The 20,134-nt window shown below is 34.6% G+C and overlaps 1 protein-coding gene across 1 annotated transcript in view; it reads left to right on the plus strand.

Annotated features, from left to right (window-relative positions):
- The window catches only part of LOC111055580 (kinesin-like protein unc-104), a gene marked incomplete at its 3' end in the record, with an annotated part of 165,524 nt that overhangs the window by 135,490 nt on the left and 9,900 nt on the right, over window positions 1–20,134 (plus strand). The window contains 3 exon segments of the mRNA XM_039419538.1: window positions 6,629–6,849; window positions 11,060–11,249; window positions 19,207–19,430. Coding sequence (XP_039275472.1) covers window positions 6,629–6,849; window positions 11,060–11,249; window positions 19,207–19,430 — 635 coding nt within the window.

Below are 20,134 nucleotides of genomic sequence, written 5' to 3' on the forward strand. Positions count from 1 at the left end.
ACAGTCGATGATTGATAAAAATTTACGTTTGTCATACTGAAAGGCATCAAGTTGCAGTTTTTCAAAGGGCTTTGTAGGAGTAGGGGATACTTTGTATTCTGCACGAATGGGACGACGTTCGTATTTAGTCTTTAAACATATTGGGCATTTGTTTATGAAGTTAGTAATATCACGCATCATTGAAGGCCAATAGTACCGTCGTCGAATGTGTGAGTAACTCTCTGAAATTCCTCTATGATAGGTTTTTCCAGTATGATAATTGGAAACTACTTCTTTTTGTTCGTCGGGATCAGTAATGTCAAGATTAACTTTTTTATACCGCTTAATCTTAACTGAGTTGAAACTTTCCTTAATGACTTTAGCAAAGTTGTTAAACATTGATTCGTACTGATTACTCAATAAACCATCTTTTGAACAATATACACCATACGTGGTATTCGGTTTCAGGTATTCTAAACAAAATTTTTTATGTGTTCGAAATCTAAGGGGTCTTGAAAACAGAGAAGGAGTCTGTTCTTATCAAAATTTTCTGAAGGGTAGGTGTTTTGTTTCCGCGTTCAATAAGTATCTGATTATGTTCAACGTTCAATATTTTATCGTCGTCTACTATCTGAATTTGTTCATTTGAACTGTCTGCTGAATGAATTGTCACAAGGCTGTCAGTGTCATTATGAATTGGTAAAGCATTGTCGTCAATTTCTTTAGTTGGTTGATGAGTATCGGTATGATCGGCATTGTCTTCACGAAGAAGAATATAGTCATTCATATCGAAAACAGAGCTACCAGTACCACAATCATTATTTTCCATATCATGGGCTCAGAAGTATTAGCATTAGCATCATCTTGGTTATTGAATCGAGTTAAAGCATTCGCGATGTCATCAAGATAACCATTAGGATCATCTATCGGTGGTGGGTCATCGTTACTATTCAACTGAATCAAATCGTCTACGTTTATGTCGTCAAAGCCATGAAAGGGTAGGTCTTCGTTGCCGAAGCCTAAAAAGTCATTATCATCGTTGTCCATTAAATTGATGGGCTGCGAGGGTATGCGGGACAGTGCATCTGCCACGTGATTGGTTTTTCCCTGCACGTAATTAATCTCAAAGTCAAATTCATCTAAAAGTAACTTCCATCTGAGTAGTTTTGAATTAGGTTCTTTTATGTTTCTAAGCCATTGTAAAGGTTTGTGGTCTGTTTGAATCAAAAATTTTCGTCCGTATAGATATGGTCTGAAATGTTTGCATACCCATACAATAGCAAGTAGCTCTTTTTCTATAGTCGATAAGTTAACCTCACTCTTATTAAGTGTTCGTGATGCATAGGCTATTGGAGGTCATTACCATCAAACTTTTGGGACAATACACCTCCGATGGCAAAGTTGCTCGCGTCTGTGGTGACAAGAAACTGTTTCGAGAAGTCAGGTAATTGTAGGATGGGGCTGTTTTGTAACATTAGTTTCAAATTTTCAAAAGCCTCCCTGTAGTCCTTGCTATTGGGATTGATCTTTACATCTTTTCTCAAAGCAGCAGTGAGTGGTTTAGCTATTTTAGCATAGTTTCTAATCATTTTGCGATAGTAACCGGTCAGTCCAAGAAATTGTTTGATTTCTTTGGCGGTCTTAGGGATTGGAAAGTTTTTTATGGCTTCAACTTTAGAGGGGTTAGGCATCACACCCTTTTCCGAAATGATGTGCCCTAAATACACAACTCACGCTTGAAAAACTCAGTTTTATCAAGTTGAATTTTCAAATTGTGTTCTTTTAGTTTCGTAAATGCCGATTTCAAATGCTTTAAATGTTCCTCAAGGCTATCAGAGAAAATTATTATATCATCCATGTAGACTAGTACATTGGTCATTCTTGAAAAAATTATGTTCATGGCCCTCTGAAACGTAGGGGGTGCATTCTTTAACCCAAACGGCATACGTAAAAACTCGTAATGTCCGTGCTCTGTTGAGAAAGCTGTCTTAGGTACGGATTGCGGGTCCATTTGGATTTGATGAAAACCGGAGGCCAGATCAATGGCTGAAAAGTATGTAGCCCTGCCTATTTTGCCAAACAGATCTTCAATGTTGGGTAGGGGGAATTTATCATCAATAGTTTTATCATTCAATTTACGGTAATCTAGAACCATACGGATTTTCCGCTTGCCTGATGCATCAGGTTTTTTGGAACCACCCAAATAGGGCTGTTGTATGGCGAATTGGAGTGTTGGATAATTTTGTTTTTTAGTAGTTTGTCGATTTCAAGTTCAATATCTTCCCTATAAATCTGTGGTATCTGTAGTTTTTTGTGTAGACGGGAAGATCGTCTTTCGTATTGATTGTATGTTTTAGCAAATTTGTACTACTCAAGGGATCATTTTCTCGTTTTATTATTTCAGGGAACTGCTGAACTAGGCTAATTATTTTAAGTTTTTCTTCCTCGTTCATGTGACTTGTTCGTAATAGAGATGGTATATCTTGAATTATATCTGCCAAGTTTTCAGGACAATTGGTCGTGAATTGTTTTGGCTCTATAATTTCTTCTACATCTTCTACATCCATGGGCTCCGGATAGATAGTCAGAAGCTCATTTGAAAAAACAACACATTTACATTTATTATCAGTGATTTCTACAATACCTTCTTCAACAGTATATACATCTGTATTCACTTCTTTAATTAATCCTGTTGTTACATTTGGGGCTGACTTAACCGGGATTGAGATCACGTTGTAGCCTGGTTGTAATGTAACACTCTTATTATCTAGCAAAAACAACAATTCTTTCATTCCATCCTTATATTCAAGTTTATCATTAGCAAAGTTTACATTCATCTTAAACGCACGTAATGTTTCATTTCCAAGAAGTATGTCATACTTAGTGGAGAAATCAATATATACATCTTTATTCTATGGGGTTGGGAAAATACATTTTCAGTGTTGAAAAAAATATATTCGTTTCCTTTACTTTCTCCATTAGGAGTTTTTACAATAAAGTCTTCCTTGTATCGAGTGATCTCAGGAGAGACCAATGATGGATGCATATAGTTTTTAGCAGATCCTGTGTCTACTAGCCATTTTCTTTTCTTTTGATCGAGAAAGTAAGGAAGAGATTTGTTTAAGATGTTCAAGTCAAGTCACTTGGGGGTCCTCCGAAAACTGGGGGCCTGACTCTAAAAAATGGTTCGTGAGTTTGTTGAGTGATTCAGTCAAAGTGTTTATTTGACATTGCATAGCCTCAATCGGGCTCTGATTGTAGTTATCTTCTGGTTCTTCCTCTAAGTAGTTTACTTCATATGGTGATCTGTAAGTTTTCAATTTTTGTACAGGGTCTGTTCTTTGAGTGCGCATAGACACTGTGTTTGACGAACTTACTTGAGTGTTAGGTTTGAAATTACTGTTTTGCTGCTGAAAGCTTTGTTGTGGAAAACGTTGTTGTTGAAAGTTTGGACGATAGTTTTGTTTTTGGAAGCTTTGATTTGAAAAATTTTGTTGAAAGTTTTGGGGGAAGTTAGTTTGTTGAACATTGTGTGGTGAAAATTGTTGTCTACTTTGGAAGGGTCTGTGTGTTTGTTCGAAAGAATTGTCGTGTGACCATTGTTTTTGAAAGTTTTGTTCGTAATTAGGATTTCTAAATGTTGTTGTGTTGTTGGAATGTTTCCTATCTACCCTGTTCATTGTTTCAATAGTGGTTTTGTAGCGTAGTTGTTGTAATACATACTACAATCGTTTATTAACTTATTCCTAGCATCATCTAGGTCTTGTACTTGTAGTACTTGCAAATGTGACCCTAATGTTGGGTGAACTCCATGAACAAAAGTATTTACAAGTGTAGCATTCAGTTGACAAATCAAATTTTCTAATAGTAAACCTGTAACACCATCTAGCTTATACTTAGTAATTACATTTGTACGTTTTTCATTAAGTCTGTTCAAAAATTCAATAGGATGTTCCCTTTGATAGGATTTCATCACAGTCAACTCAGCAATGAGTTCAGGTACAGATCTGTTATCAGCAAAATTTTGTTTTAGTGATTTTATCAAGTCTTTTATTGAAGAACAACTGTTGTTGAATGCTACTGCTTCGGCTGGTCCTTCAAGTTTGCACATAGCAGCTTTGAAAAGAATCCAGTGATTAGCTTCTTTTTCTTGAATGTTATCAGCACAGTAGCCGATAGAAAGGTCTTCGCAAGTAGATATGAATTGATGTAACTTGTGAGAAGTACCATCGTAATGAGGTATGTATCTCAAGAGTTCATGTGGAATAGGTTTAGTGATTGTTGCCATTTTTGAAATCTCTGAAGTTGAAGATAAGACTGGATGCAGTTTTGAGGGTTTGATGAAGTTCTTTTGTTTGGTACTCACAACTGGTTTGGAGAGCGTACTTGGATCGTCCTGGTCCTCGTCCGTGGATGAATCCGTGTCGCTTGGTTCTCTGTTGGTTAGGGGCCGCCAGGTGTTGTTTCTCTCTGCCAGGATGGAAGGCTGTGCACTTGGTTCCAGAGTGATGAGGGTAGGCCGCAGATGAGGAGTTACACTCGCGTTTTGGATTCGAGACAGTTGGTCGCGAAAAAAAAGTTAATTGAACTTTACCGAAACGTCTGCGGTCCCGTTTGTTCGGGCGCCAGTTAAGTAAACGGAACACGTGACATCCTTTTTAAAAAGATTTATTCAAGAAACAAACCGGCATAGTAACTGCCCAAAATACAGAAATGAGACAAAGAATCTTAATTACTAGAGCTTATATACTATTCTAAGTGCTGTATCAGCTACTATACAATAACAATGGGTATAACTATAGACGTCTGCACTATTACTCCCCTTCATTTTCTTGAGTATATTAATTATGTTATCTGTTTCAACTAATTCAAATTCAAATCTGGACGTGGGCGCACAGTAACCAGCTCTCAAAAAGTCCATTGCACTATGACTGCAACTTTTACTTTCAACTTCAGCTACAATTTTATCTATGTTTTCTGTAAAGAATTTGTTGAACTGATTTGAGTTTAGTGAGCCTTTTTTAATCATTGACTTGGATTTACTCAGTTTTTTAATTATACCCCAAATTGCCCTGCTCTTGTTTTTGGATTCAATAATTTTTTTTTTATAATAATTTTTTTATATATAATTTTTTTATATAATTTTTTTATATATATGTATGTGACCGGATCTCGAAAACGGCTCTAACGATTCTCACGAAATTAGGAACAAAGTAGGTTTATGATATGAAAATTCGATTGCACTAGGTCTCAACCGTGGGATAACTCGCTGAAGGACATTAAAAGGATAAATAAATTTTATTTCTCTTTTTTTAGAAAACATGTTTACTTCAGAAAGTTCAAAATAGTAACTAGATGCTGTTAGTGTAGAATAGTACATAGTATAGTAACAAAATATTGTAGCAAACATAGTATATATTTCTCAATCGAATTCATAGTAGGCCTATATCTATTTGTAATTGACGATGTGTTTGTTTTTTGAAGTGTGAATAAATTGTTATTTTGATGAGTGTTAGTAGCGTGACCTAGATTTTGACTTGGACTGTAGTAAAAAATTTGAAAAGGGACAGTTTTGGGCATAAGCCGGTTGTGCCTCCTCATATAACTGTACAAATAATGCATTCGAGTTACAACCCCTAAGTCATCCTCCCTTATGAGGGGTTGAAATTCAGTTGTACGTCAAAAGGTAGAGTATTTGACAGATAAATTATCCTGAAAGTTACAGTATTATATCTACAACAGTCTCCAATTTATTGAAAGGTTCCCATACATATGACTCACTCTGCATATTCAGTATAGGTAGTTTTAGAAAATTCATTGGGAAAATACAGCTGTTATGGGATTTATTGTGATGTTGTAATATTCAAGTTGAAACATAATTATATTTTCCTCCACCTACTGTCTAAAGTACTTACTTTACTCCCTGAAACATAATACTAAAGTGTCACTTTTTCGCTCTCGGTAGTAAAAAACAGAAAAACTCCCTAGGGAGGAAAAGTGACTCCATTTAAATTACATGGGAAGCATCTCTATTTCAAAACTTACATTGTAATAGGTTAGAAGGTCTAAGCTCAGATGAGAAAGCGTAATAGAAGTGTCTGTCATTGAGTCAACTGAATTCAATACCACAACAAGAAATTTGATCAACTCATGAAAATATATGTTTGTAGGATATTATATTCTTAATATTCGTAGACGATAAAAATTCAAACAATTTTTAAAATATTCTATTCTATTCAAAATACCAGCCAACAAATATTTTTGATCCGCAATTCAAATCTGAAACGCGTGATCTGGAGTCTGCCATTTTTGGTAGCCGCTCAGCTGATATAATTGTTACAACTTTTGCCGATAGATAGCGCAATTGGCAGTGCCAATCAGCCGACCGGTTTTTAGGTTTTAGATTTTAGGTTATGTTGTTAGGGAACATTGTCACCAATACGTAAGTTATTAGAATGATTTTATTTGCAGTTTCTATAAAAAAATGTAGATGGAGGAAAAATGTTGTGTACATCACGAGCGAAAAATACTTTTTCTCCCTCAGGAAAATTGTTGCCCTCGGCTCCGCCTCGGGCTTCAAACTTTTTCCCACAGGGAGAAAAAGTCGTACTTTTCACTCTAGATATACAAATAACTATTTTAATTTTAGGTCGCATCCGCAACACACCGGAACCGGAAGAGGAGGACAACGACAGTTCGGTGCTGTCACTGGGCCTGTTTCCGGGCGAGATGGTAGAGATCCCGGGAGACGATCGGTGCATGTTCCGCTTCGAGGCAGCCTGGGACTCCTCCCTGCACAACTCACCCCTCCTCAACCGCGTCTCCTCCTACGGGGAGCACATCTATCTCACCATTTCCGCTTACCTCGAGGTAGGTACAGCGATCACTGACAGTCCTCAATCGATTTGAGAACCTGATCTTATAGATTGAACACTGTTAAGGGGCGTTTACATTAGTCAAGTTTTTTTAAACGTTTGAGTTGAATGGGCGATTTTGAAAACTTGAGTTTCTTTCACTTTGAAAAGTTTGAGTTGAATGGGTGGGTAGTGCGATCACATTCCTCAATTGATTTGAGAACCTGATTTCATAAATTGAACACTGTCAAGGGGCGTTCACATTAGTCAAGTTTTTTTCACTTTCCTTGCCCTATTACCATAGGTAAGGAAAGTATTGCTTTCCAAAAAAAAATTAAGGTACCCTAATTTCATGTTTTTTATACGTTTCATTACTTTCCTTGCCCTATTACCATAGGTAAGGAAAGTATTGCTTTCAAAAAAATTTAAGGTACCCTAATTCCATGTTTTCTATACGTTTCAAGGTCCCCTGAGTCCAAAAACATGATTTTTGGGTGTTGGACTGTGTGTGTGTGGGTGTGTGTGTGTCTGTGAACACGAATACTCCATTCCTAATTAACTGATTGATTTGAAATTTTAAACTTAAGGTCCTAATACCATGAGGATCCGACAATAAGAAATTCAATAAAATTCAATTCAAAATGGCGGATAATGGCTAAAAAAACCATGTTTTTCACGGGTTTCTCGAAAACGGCTCTAACGATTTTCTTCAGATTTATACCATGGATAGCTATTTATAAGCCTTATCAACTGACATTAGTTTCATTTCTGGGGAAATTGCAGGAGCTCCGTAATATTCCTGAGAAGAATGGATTTTGTTAAATTTCTATCACGATTTTCTCAAAAATGATTTTACCGATTTTTTTTTCAAATTTATACCCTGTATAGTTATATATCAGCTCTATTAACTGGCATGAGTCTCCTCCCTGAGAAATTAACAGGGGGTCCACCCCATCCTTGAGAATCTTACTTTGTAACTTCCCTTCTCGTGCGTGAGGTAGGTAGGTAGAGCAGTTTATTCAAAAGAACACAATCATGTCGATATTTTATGTGTAGAACAGCTGTTTTGACAACTTTTAAAAAATCCTCAAATTTCATAATTCAAACAAAGGAAAATGTACTCTGAACACAATCACAATAGTATAATCGTAGTTTTAATTATTTAGCCGCCAATCGGCATAAAGTTATTCCATAAATTATCCTCGTTAATGAGGCTTATAGATCAATGAGCAAGGAAAGTTGTGTGAGTGTACCACACCAGATTTTTATACGTTTTAAGTTGAATGGGTTGGTAGTGCGATCACATTCCTCAATTGATTTGAGAACCTGATTTTATAAATTGAACACTGTTAAGGGGCGTTTACATTAGTCATGTTTTTAAGACGTTTGAGTTGAATGGGCGATTTTGAAAACTTGAGTTTCTTTCACTTTGAAAAGTTTGAGTTGAATGGGTGGTAGTGCGATCACATTCCTCAATCGATTTGAGAACCTGATTTCATAAATTGAACACTGTCAAGGTGCATTCACATTAGTCAAGTTTTCTTGATTTCAAGCTTTTTTTAACGTTTGAGTTAAATGGGCGAAATCAAGTTAACTTGAATTCAAATTTTCGTAACCTTAGAAGTATATAATTATGAAGTGACAAAATAGAATTAAATTCTAAGTTTTCTTCTTTCTTGACTTTTCTTGCATCACACTTTTCTATTCAGTTGCTTTTACACTTTCTACATTGACTGACAACTGTTTTATCTTATTTTCCCATGTGTAGGTTAGACTGTACCTTCAAGATTCAAGTTCAATCCGAAAGTCATCCATATTCAACATCCTTTTCAATGAACAACCCTTGACGGCCCTATATTTGTATATAGTGGATTCAAGTTTCTGTTCTTGTAAACTTGACTTCAAGTTCATTTTTCATAAAACTTGAATTCAAGTAAACGTGACTAATGTAAACTCCCGTTTTGAGATGTTGTTTCAAATTGTAAAATTCATATACCCTCTATACAGGCGGTCAGTAGGATGCTGGAAAATGAAATGGGCAAAAAAATGTTTTTATTTCCACTTGGATGGTTCTATTCACCCAAAATGTCTGCGGTCAGGCGTTCTGAGTTGCGAGTTTCTCGGTCAATCTTGGGCGGCGGTCAAATACAAGCGTTTTACTTTTTTGTGTAGTTGAGAAGTTGATATTGTGGTAATTATTCATATTTAATGGAAAAGATTAAGAAATTGTCAGAAAACCACAGATTTATTGATACTTAGAAAGACCGGTTTTGATTATTATACCATTGTCAATCTCTGATAAACTGAACTAAAGACTGAAACCAGTCTTTCTAAGTATCAATAAATCTGTGGTTTTCTGACAATTTCTTAGTCTTTTTCATTTAACAAGTGTTTTAGTTGGATTTCTTGAATGTACGCTGCGCCAGTTTGAAATGGACAGATTAATTAACATTAGGAGATACGTCGGCTATTTCCATTAAAAGACGTATTTCACGACATGAAGTCGTGTGGAATCAGATCACTCTTTTTTAGGTTCTTGAGCTAAACCTAAAAGTGTTAGTTTGTTTATTCTCTCCATAAGGATGGCCACTAACGACAGGACAAGTAGTGTGTGAACGGACATGTCTTGGAATAATAGACATTCACGTGAAAGGATAACCAGCTGTTTGACAGCAACTTCTAACTTGAAATAAACAACCAATAACAATAAATAAAACCACTGAAAAATTACAAATTATAATGATACGAAAATTATTTTAGCTCAAATAGAGCAGTGAATAAATCATAAACAATAACAAATCGAAGGTACAAGAACTTAACCGCAACAAATTTTATTGGAAGCCTTTCGCTGATGACACATGCATGGCGATCATGTGTGTACACACTTGTCCTGTTAGTGGCCACCCAAAGATTTTTAAATGTTTGCAATCACTTGCTTGCTGCTACTGAATTAATGTATCACATTTCCTGTAATATGCACATTACTGTATTACAGTAAACTGATTTTATCTAATGTTCCGTAATTTATTTTAAATTCATTTTCCGACCAGATAATCTTTCGTATACTTTGCCCACACTGGTCTCTGAGTTCCATTGCTGTCAACCACTTTGATATGGTTCAAGCGGCAGATGCGTTCATAGATTTTATTGAAAAACTTTGCTGTCAATTCCTCTCCTGGAAGAAAACAAAATGCTCAATTGAATCATAATAATCAAACAAACTTAAACGTATCAATATTCTAGACTAGCAGGCAACCCGTGCTCCGCAAGGGTCTGATTGAAAACTTGACAAACTGAAAACTTGACCTACTGAAATATTGAAGAATTCAAAAAATGCCTATGACCATCCTCGGTAAATTGAGAATCTATATGCAAAATTTCAAGTTAATCAGTTGAGTAGTTGAGACGTGATTATGCCTCATTCATGAATTTCCTATCCCGTACGTGTATAAGCTAATTCTTTCCTTTATTATATTATACAGAGTGTCTGATAAGTCACTCCCTATTTTTATACAGCTATAATTTCTTCATCCATGAACCAATTTTGTTAGAACTACTATTGTTAGATAGAGCACTCCTTGAGGTTGTGTTCAACACCAATTTTCATCTGTTTCAGTTTGAAAATGCCCCCCTCTCTTGACTGTGGAAGAACAAGCCAAAATAGCAGCTCGTTATGAGGTCTGGGGATCTGTGGTGCGAGTACAAAGGTGGTGGAGGGCTGAACGAGGGATCCATGCAACACTGGATGCAAAAACTGTTAGAAATTCCCATTCCAAATTACTAACAACAGGGAGTGTCGCAGATGCAAGACGATCACGAAGACCATCAACGTCAAGGACAGCAGAGAATGTTAACAGAGTTTGTGAAATGTTCATCAGGAGCCCTAAGAAATCACTGCGTCAAGTATCTCGTGAAAGTGGTCTTTCACATTACTCTGTTGCAACGATTCTTAAGAAAGATCTCAGTGTTTTTGCATCCAGTGTTGCATGGATCCGTCGTTCAGCCCTCCACCACCTTTGTACTCGCACCACAGATCAACAAACAAATAAAAATTGGTGTTAAACACAACCTCAAGGAGTGCTCTATCTAACAAAAGTAGTTCTAACAAAATTGGTTCTTAGATAAAGAAATTATAGCTGTATAAAAATAGGGAGTGACTTATCAGACATTCTGTAGATTCACTATTAGAATAGAAGCTGACCGCACTAATGATTGATGTATTGCAGTTGGAGAACTGCGGCCGGCCGGCGATCGTGACGAAAGACCTGTCGATGATCATCTACGGCCGTGACGCTCGCACCGGGCCACGCTCGCTGAAGCACCTGTTCTCGGGCGCCTACCGCAACGCCGAGGCCAACCGCCTCAGTGGTGTCTACGAGCTGCTGCTCAAGCGAGCCTCCGAGTCAGGTAGTCCAGGTAGAGTAGAGGTGCCTGCTTTGCTAGCTGCTAGTTGTTCCTTATCCCATTCCAACTTTAAGGCCCCATTTACACAGTCATATGGAGTATCGTAATTCATTTATTGATTCAATTATGCGCAATTATTAATTAAAATCATCATTTATCGCATACATAATTGACCGAGCGAAGTGAGGTCTAAGATTCAAGTCGACGGTTTGGCATTTCTCTTAATGTTTAAATGTTTATATGTTGCGCATTTACGGCGAAGCGCGGAATAGATTTTCATGAAATTTGACAGGTATGTTCCTTTTTTAATTGCGCGTCGACGTATATACAAGGTTTATGGAAATTTTGCATTTCAAGGATAATATAAAAGGTAAGAGGAACCTCCTTCGTACGCCAATATTAGAGTAAAAATTCAGACTATAGAATCTTAATGTTTAAATGTTTAGATGTTGTGCATTTACGGCGAAACACGGTAATAGATTCTCATGAAATTTGACAGGTATGTTCCTTTTTTTATTGCGCGTCGACGTATATACAAGGTTTATGGAAATTTTGCATTTCAAGCATAATATAAAAGGAAAAAGGAGCCTCCTTCATACGCCAATATTAGAGTGAAAATTCAGATTATAGAGAATTATTCATCATAAATCAGCTGACAAGTGATTACACAGATGTGTGGAGAAGCCAGTCTATTGCTGTATTTCCATAAGGTCTATAGTTTCAATCAGGTACTTGTGGATGAGAATATTGCGTGAGGTCTACTGTTCACAGAACTACCAGTAATTTATTTATTTACAATGCAAATGACACTAATGTAGGTAATAACATTGGTAGATAAAATAATAAGGTCCTTGTGCTATTTTTCTTCCAAATTTATAGGTGACAAAGTCCAAGATAAGGTTAGAATTTCACTTGTACAACTGTTCAGGTTTTCTCTCCTTTATAAGATCTATGATAATACAGAGTCGTTCTAAATGATGGACCCATTTTCAAAAATTGGTATTCATTAAAGTAAAAATGCAAAATGGAGAACCTTAATACCAATGGAAAGAGAAAGTTTCAAAGTTATTTTAATACCTTACAAGTGTTCAATGTGGCCTCTGGCTGCTGCACGGCAAACATCTACGCGGTAGCCAAACTCGTCCCGGTATTTATTGAAGTAAAAATGCAAAATGGACAACCTTTACTCCAATGGAAAGAGAAAGTTTCAAAGTTACTTTTAATACCTTACAAGTGTTCAATGTGGCCTCCGGCTGCTGCACGGCAAACATCTGCGCGGTAGCCAAACTCGTCCCACACGGGGAAAGCGAGGGTCTTTCTAAATGATGGACTCATTTTCAAAAACTGGTATTTATTAAAGTAAAAGTGCAAATTGGACTACCTTTATACCAATGGAAAGAGAAAGTTTCAAAGTTATTTTAATACCTTACAAGTGTTGAATGTGGCCTCCGGCTGCTGCACGGCAAACATGTACGTGGTAGCCAAACTCGTCCCACACGCTGGTGTTATTGAGTGCACGGCAGCAGTGATACGGTTCCCCAGATCGTGCAGCAGCCGGAGACCATATTGAACACTTGTAAGGTATTAAAAAAACGTTGGAACTTTCTCTTTCCATTGGTATACAGGTTGTCCATTTTGCATTTTTACTTTAATAAATACCAATTTTTGAAAATGGGTCCATCATTTAGAAAGACTCTGTATATCATGTAAATGTTTAAAACCATTCCAATTATGTAGTATTATATGTTGTGGCACATCTAGTATCAAAGCTAGGATCAAAGATCCAGCATTAATAATAATTTCATTTAGGGATAATAATATAATATTATAGGCAAGGTATGATATTAAATATGACTGTGTAATGGAGCCCTAGATTGTAGTAGTTTCCCACCAAAGTTGGGTGGGGTGAGTTCTGAGTGACAGGACCAAATAAAATGTTTTCATCCACCCAAAAACTAGTCCCATTTTATTCCATGAATAAAATTCCATGAAAATTTCTTCGCAGTCATCTTTATCAATCGCATTAAAAACTTCTATCAATTCCTCCATTACAATTATTTTTACATTCAAATAATGATTCACTATAACCTTAATTAATAATAATTATCGTCTACAGAAGCATTAAAAACAACCGTCGAAAAATAATTTACTATAAGCTGTTTCCCCATCAAATCTTTACAGATGTCAAGTCCCATTTTATTCCATGAATAAAATTCCATGAAAATTTCTTCGCAGTCATCTTTATCAATCGCATTAAAAACTTCTATCAATTCCTCCATTACAATTATTTTTACATTCAAATAATGATTCACTATAACCTAAATTAATAATAATTATCGTCTACAGAAGCATTAAAAACAACCGTCGAAAAATAATTTACTATAAGCTGTTTCCCCATCAAATCTTTACAGATGTCAAGTTAATCCAAATTATTTGGTTTAAACCTCCTGCTTTGGAGGTTTAAACTTTCCCAGGGTTTAAACTCAATACAGAGATTAAACTGATACTGTGCACATGGAATTTTAGTTTAAACCAAAAAAATCCAGATTTGGTTTAAGCTTTAGCTTAAACTTATACTGTGCAAACGGCCCTAAATGTCATGGATTTATCTTTTACCGAATTTGAAATGTTCTGTCCCACAAGTTTAAACTTTAGGCGCTAATATCTCTAAAGGTAATGATCGGAAAAAATGTTTTTCTGAGAAAACTTTCTTTTTGATAGCTTGATGATATACAAATCGAAAAACATTGAAAAATATCACCAGTAGAAAGTTTATTTTTAGCCTTTGCACAGCCTTAATAAGGCAACAGCTAGACCGATACTTAATGCATTATTAGACTAGGCCTAGAGCAGTGTAGCTCCTCTAAGTGACGAGTTCTGTTTGCGAAAGCAACTGTGCAACTTTTGCTAGTACAGCTAGTACAGCAAATGAGTACAAATACACTCATTGAGCTCAGTACTAGACCAGCTAGTAAACTGGTTCAAACTGTCGCTCTATACTCTATTCAATAAGTGTCGCTCAAGCTGTAGTGTCGTTTAGACGGGTAATTTAGTTGCATGTGTGTTGTAGATGTCCGTTGTTGTTCATCCCTGTAGTATATGTCGTAGTTTTTTTATCGATGTTTGTTCTATGTAGTAGGAGTAGTTCAATGTTTTCAAATTCATTTATTATTTATCTTGGAATATTTTACTAAGTGCCGGTTTCCGAGCTCGGGATTTAGCTAAGTCCTAGATTTTAAACAGCTGGAGTCAGAAAATTGATTTTCCAAAACGGGGTGTAGTCACAGTCATTGTCATAGTCACGTTTGAATTAAATTACGAAAAACTATAAAATTGAACACAAAATAAAATAAAGAGAAAATAGTGTAAAGTTTCAGCTATTTTGAATTATTTAGGAATGTCTAATTTCGTCAAGGAAAAACGTTACCAATTATAGAAATGAGAAAATAAAAACTACGACTACTGTTATAAAAGCTGCGACTACGCCCCGTTTTGGAAAGCCAATTTTCTGACTCCAGCTGTTTAAAGTTTAGGACTTGGCTAAATCCCGAGCTCGGAAACCGGCCCTAAAACTTTTGCATTTCTTGATTTATATGTTGTTATTTTTTGGAGAGATGCAATTTTCAAAATTTTGTTTTCAATGAGCTCTAAATATTCGCTTGATTGTTCAATGTGTATTTATTACAGTAGTTTGCTAGTATATGGTCGGTGTATTGTAATATGACACAGCTATTGAAAGGCGTTTGGAATGCATTATTTTTCAAACGGTGAAATAACATTTAAAGAATCGTATTCCACGAGAAACTTTACCATATTCTCAATCATTTCTCAGACTTTGAAACTGCTACAATTGTATTGCCTACACTGGGTTGTTATCTTATTGGAGTTTATTAAATAAATGAAAAAATAAATTTCATTTTTAATTTAAGACTAAGTATTTAATAGTTCTGAATTATTGGAAACATAAATAAATGAATAAACACTTTAATGGCTTGCTAAATAGAACAGGAAACCTCCAATATGAGGTGAAATTGTTGGCATGCATAAGAAATACATCGCATTAAAGTGTGCTAATACATCGCAGCTCGGAATGGGTCAAGAAACCAGCACCTTTGAAATAAATAACCTTTAAAGAGCAGAACTTTAGTGTTTACAAGTTTGTGTTTCTTGAATGGTTCCAAATTTTCTTAAATAACTCAATATTATTCGTTACAAGTGGTAAGTGAGTGGAATTTTTCTAATCAATTTATTAGTTCAAGCCATCTAAATTCAAAATTTATATGTTCATGTTTATTTTGGACTAAAATTTTATAAAAATTGTACACGTGAAATTCTAACCTTATCTTAGACTTTGTCACCTATAAATTTGGAAGAAAAATAGCACAAGGACTATCTTATTATTTTATCTTTCAATGTTGTTACATTAGTGTCATTTGCATTGTAAATAAATGAATAAACTCCATTATTCTAAAATGCATAAATTGTAAATCTATTCACAATTTGTAAACAGAAATATAATGGCTAACATAAATAACTCAGTATAACTCAATTTAATAATTCAGAAATAAAATTGTAATACAGAAAAAATCACTTCTTGAAATTATTCAGCGCTTACTGATTTAGTCTGAATCTTTGTTTTTACCAGATAAAATTAAGTAGGGTACAGTGTATTAATTGAAAATTGAAAAGATTTATCATGGTTTTTTCATGATTTTTGTAAATTTGGTATACCGAAATGTAGTTGAGATATAGGCTAAACTGTAATTATTGCTCAGTAGTTTTCGCTTCATGCCAACAATTCAATTGATTTACTATGATTCTTTTCCAATTCAGGCTGGCGTCATGATGAACGTCCAGGATTAGAAACTGATGCATGACTAGAGGTTGCAATATACTGCAATTGAATAGGCTTTTTAAAAAGTTTATTTAAAACTAGATACTGCTTTCAAATTGAAAATAAACAGTGTTATAAAAACATTATTTCGTCATGAATGTTTTATGAACATTTTAGGTTTTGATTATTATTATCATCAATTATTGATGTAATATTTTTGAGTTATGATGTATGTGTTTCATTTTCTAATAGAGTGGAATGTTTTACTCGACTAATGTAATAGTTTTAAGCTGGATTCTCATACTACAGTGATACTACATTCATACTCGCTCTGTCGGGATGAATGGAAATGGTTTTAAAAGTGTAAACAGCTCTAATTGTAATATGAGAATTATTGTATACTTGAATGAGCGTATCACAGGATAATGACTGTCGATGCAGTTCAATCAAATTATCAAAAAAGTAACTATGTATAAATAATTATGAAATTTGATGATTATCATAATAATTGTGAAATGCTCCTCCATTTCATTATCCCTTTTGATGTATGACGTTAACTCAACTATTCCAAGAGAAATAAATTATACAATTCGAATTCAAATTCAATGTATTTGCAATAATATTATGAATCGAGTTTTCAAAATGTAATGAAGTTTTAAATAGATACATGAATATAAAAGTGCTTAATAAAGTAGGTCAAAACAGTTCAATTTTCAGAGTAGGTAACTTCAACCAGAGATTACAGGAATAATCTTACTTATTTCTTACTTACTATTTACTTACTTTATGCTTCAACTCAGCAAATAGCTAATGAAGTACCTTAATCATAACGCTGACGTTAGGTAAAGTGTTTGTTAAGCCGCGTTTACACCTAAGTTATTAACAAAATGTTAATAGCTTAATCCATATAGATTCTATTAGATTGAACGAAACTTGACAAACACAAGATCATCAGGTGTATGATAAGTTATGTTCAATCTAATAGAATCTATATGGATTAAGTTATTAACATTTTGTTAATAACTTTGGTGTAAACGCAGCTTTAGTTTTTGAATTGTTTTCATTTATATAATTTCAATTAGATAGAGAAACAATAGCATACATGGCATAGGGCGTTTATGTCGCAACTTTTACTGTTATCTCAAGCCGATAGCCCACGTAGTTTTTTCCCATGAAGCTTTATGACGCTGGTAGTCTCTCATATTGTGCCGTTCATACACTCTTACCCGGGCAAAACAGTGAAAATCAACAATAATTGACAGTAATCGGCTTGGGATAAAAGTAAAAGTTGCGACATAAACGCCCTATACCATGGGATATCTACTTACGCTATTGTTTCTCTATGATAATATTTTACGATGTATCTTAGTTTATCATTTTGTTCAAAATTATTGTGCTGATTTGCTTTAAGAATAGTTCATTCATTTTGTTTGCAAAGAGTCAGTGTTATGAATAGATTTCAATTCCAAAATTTAATCATAAACATAGTGTATAACGTTCAAAAATGGAATAAAAATATACAATACTTTGCAGTATGTTGAAAGAAATACAATAATTATGGTACAATCTTTGTGGCACGACTAGCATAAGTTGAAATTTGTGCGCAAGCCGACAAAATTGTTACAAATAACATAATCATATTTACATGATATAAAGAATGATATAAAGAATCCAAATGTCAGAGAAGTCTATGTTATGTTATGTTTAATTCAATTCAACTCAAGCCAGTAGTTTATGTTTGAAAAGGTTCTTTGAACCTTTGGATCTTTGAATCCGTCCCTTCAAAACATAAACATATGTTTCAAGGGACGTCTAAATCGAATTAATAATGAACTAATTTAGCTACAAAAATTAAAAATAAAAATTGAAAATAGAATGTGGTGATAAGTAGTGGCTGTTACGGATAAATAGGTGTTGTTAATAGATTATATTATTCCAAAATCAAAGTAATTTTTACTTGGATCCATCTGTCAATTTGCTAGGTCATGTTATCAGTGATTTTGTTGTTGATGAAGCCGGTAGGTAATTTGTTAATGAGAGAACTACTGTAATAGAACATCTGGTGACGGACAATATATCCTATGTAAAACAGTGTTTCCGTGTGCTTAAGGCTGTGCAAAAGCTAAAAATAAACTTTCTACTCATGATATTTTTCTGATCATTAAAATGAAAAATTTTCTGGTCATAATATTATTTATCAAAATGAAAAAGTTTTCACAGAAAAACATTTTTTTTTATTGATCAATACTTTGACATATGAGCGCCTAAAGTTTAAATTTTTGGGACAGAACATTTCAAATTCTGTAAGAGATAAATCCATGAGATTTAGAGGATGGATTTTTCATGGTATTGTTGATCTAGTAAAACAACATTTTCTGAAAATATCAATTTTTGAAAAAGTTATTCAATTTACTAAAAATGACCAATAATAACTTTCAGTTGTTTCCCAATCATTACTTTTTGAGATATGAGTCCCTGAAGTTTAAATTCTTGGGACAGGTCATTTTAAATTCGGTAAGAGATAAATCCATGAGATTCAGAGGATAGATTCTTCATGGTATTGTTGATCTAGTAAAACAAAAATTTTCTGAAAATATCTATTTACAAGATAGTTATTCAATCTACTAAAAATAACCAAAAATAACTTTTAGTTGAGTTATTTTTGGTAAATTGAATAACTTTTTCAAAAATTGATATTTTGAGAAAATTTTTGTTCTACTAGATCAACAATACCATGAAGAATCCATCCTCTAAATGTCATGGATTTATATATTACCGAATTTGAAATGTTCTGTCCCAAAAATTCAAACTTCATGCGCTCATATCTCAAAAAGTAATGATCGGAAATAAAATGTTTTCCTGAGAAAACTGTTTCATTTTGATAGCTTGATGATATACAGATCGAAAGACTTGGAAAAATATCACGAGTAAAAAGTTTATTTTTAGCCTTTCCACAGCCTTAAAGTTAACCACTTCTAATGTGATGTAAAGTATGTTTGGCAGGCGTTCAGTGACGACCCGAAAATTCATGATCCTAGGTACAACAACAGTTTTCAAGTGTGCTTCTGAAACCTCCTATGATGTAATGCAGGTTTGCCATTTTTTTAATCGCGTATGTTGACGTATGTTTGGTAGGCGTCCAGCGTCGGCAGCGTCGAGTGCTCGACACAAGTTCGACATACGTTCGCGGCGAGGAGAACCTGCACGGCTGGCGGCCGCGTGGCGACTCACTGATCTTCGACCACCAGTGGGAGCTGGAGAAGCTGACCCGGCTCGAGGAGGTGGAGCGCATCAGGCATATGCTGCTGTTGAGGGAGAAACTGGGCATCGATAAGACGCCCATCACTAAGTCCGAAAAGGTAAAATATTCACACATGTTCATTTCATTCAGTAGTGGCTCGTCCATTAGGACTCTTGGACACCGCCCTCCCATTGCTAATTTAATTTTGTCAATGTTTTTCAATTTTTTGAAAAGAATAAATAATCACCATTTGTATTATACAGAGTGTTTCAGAAGTAGTGTCGAACATTTTAGGATATTGTTCCTGGATGATAGGAGACTACAAATGTCGTATTTGAAGTGTCCAAAACTCAGCGGTTATCTTTTTAAGTTCCATTTGAGTAATCAATAATTATATTTGATTTGATTTTGATGTTCGACTAATTTCTTCAATCGGGAGTTAGTATATGACATAATTTATTTTCAATCATCTTGTGTTCAATTTGAGGTCAACCTTTAAACATAAGTTCATGTTTCTAAAGTTATTTATTCATAATAATTTTATTATAAAATTAATTATGTTAATTAATTTATAATAAAAAATAATCAACTATTAATTAATTAATTATGTCTTTACAAATTAATAAATAATAAAATAAGTTCATTATTTATTTTCTATCATCTTGTGTTCAAGTTGAGGTGGAAATACCCAAGTCGGTAACACTGACATATACTAGGTTCAGACAAAAATGACGTGTTGTTTTACCGGTTCGTTTCGTGTGCGTTCTTGGCGAATTTAGGTTAGAGTTCTGGATTTCGCATGTTTACCAGTTATAATTTGGC

Source organism: Nilaparvata lugens, chromosome 1 (assembly GCF_014356525.2).
Source record: "Nilaparvata lugens isolate BPH chromosome 1, ASM1435652v1, whole genome shotgun sequence".
Taxonomy (NCBI): Eukaryota; Metazoa; Arthropoda; class Insecta; order Hemiptera; family Delphacidae; genus Nilaparvata; species Nilaparvata lugens.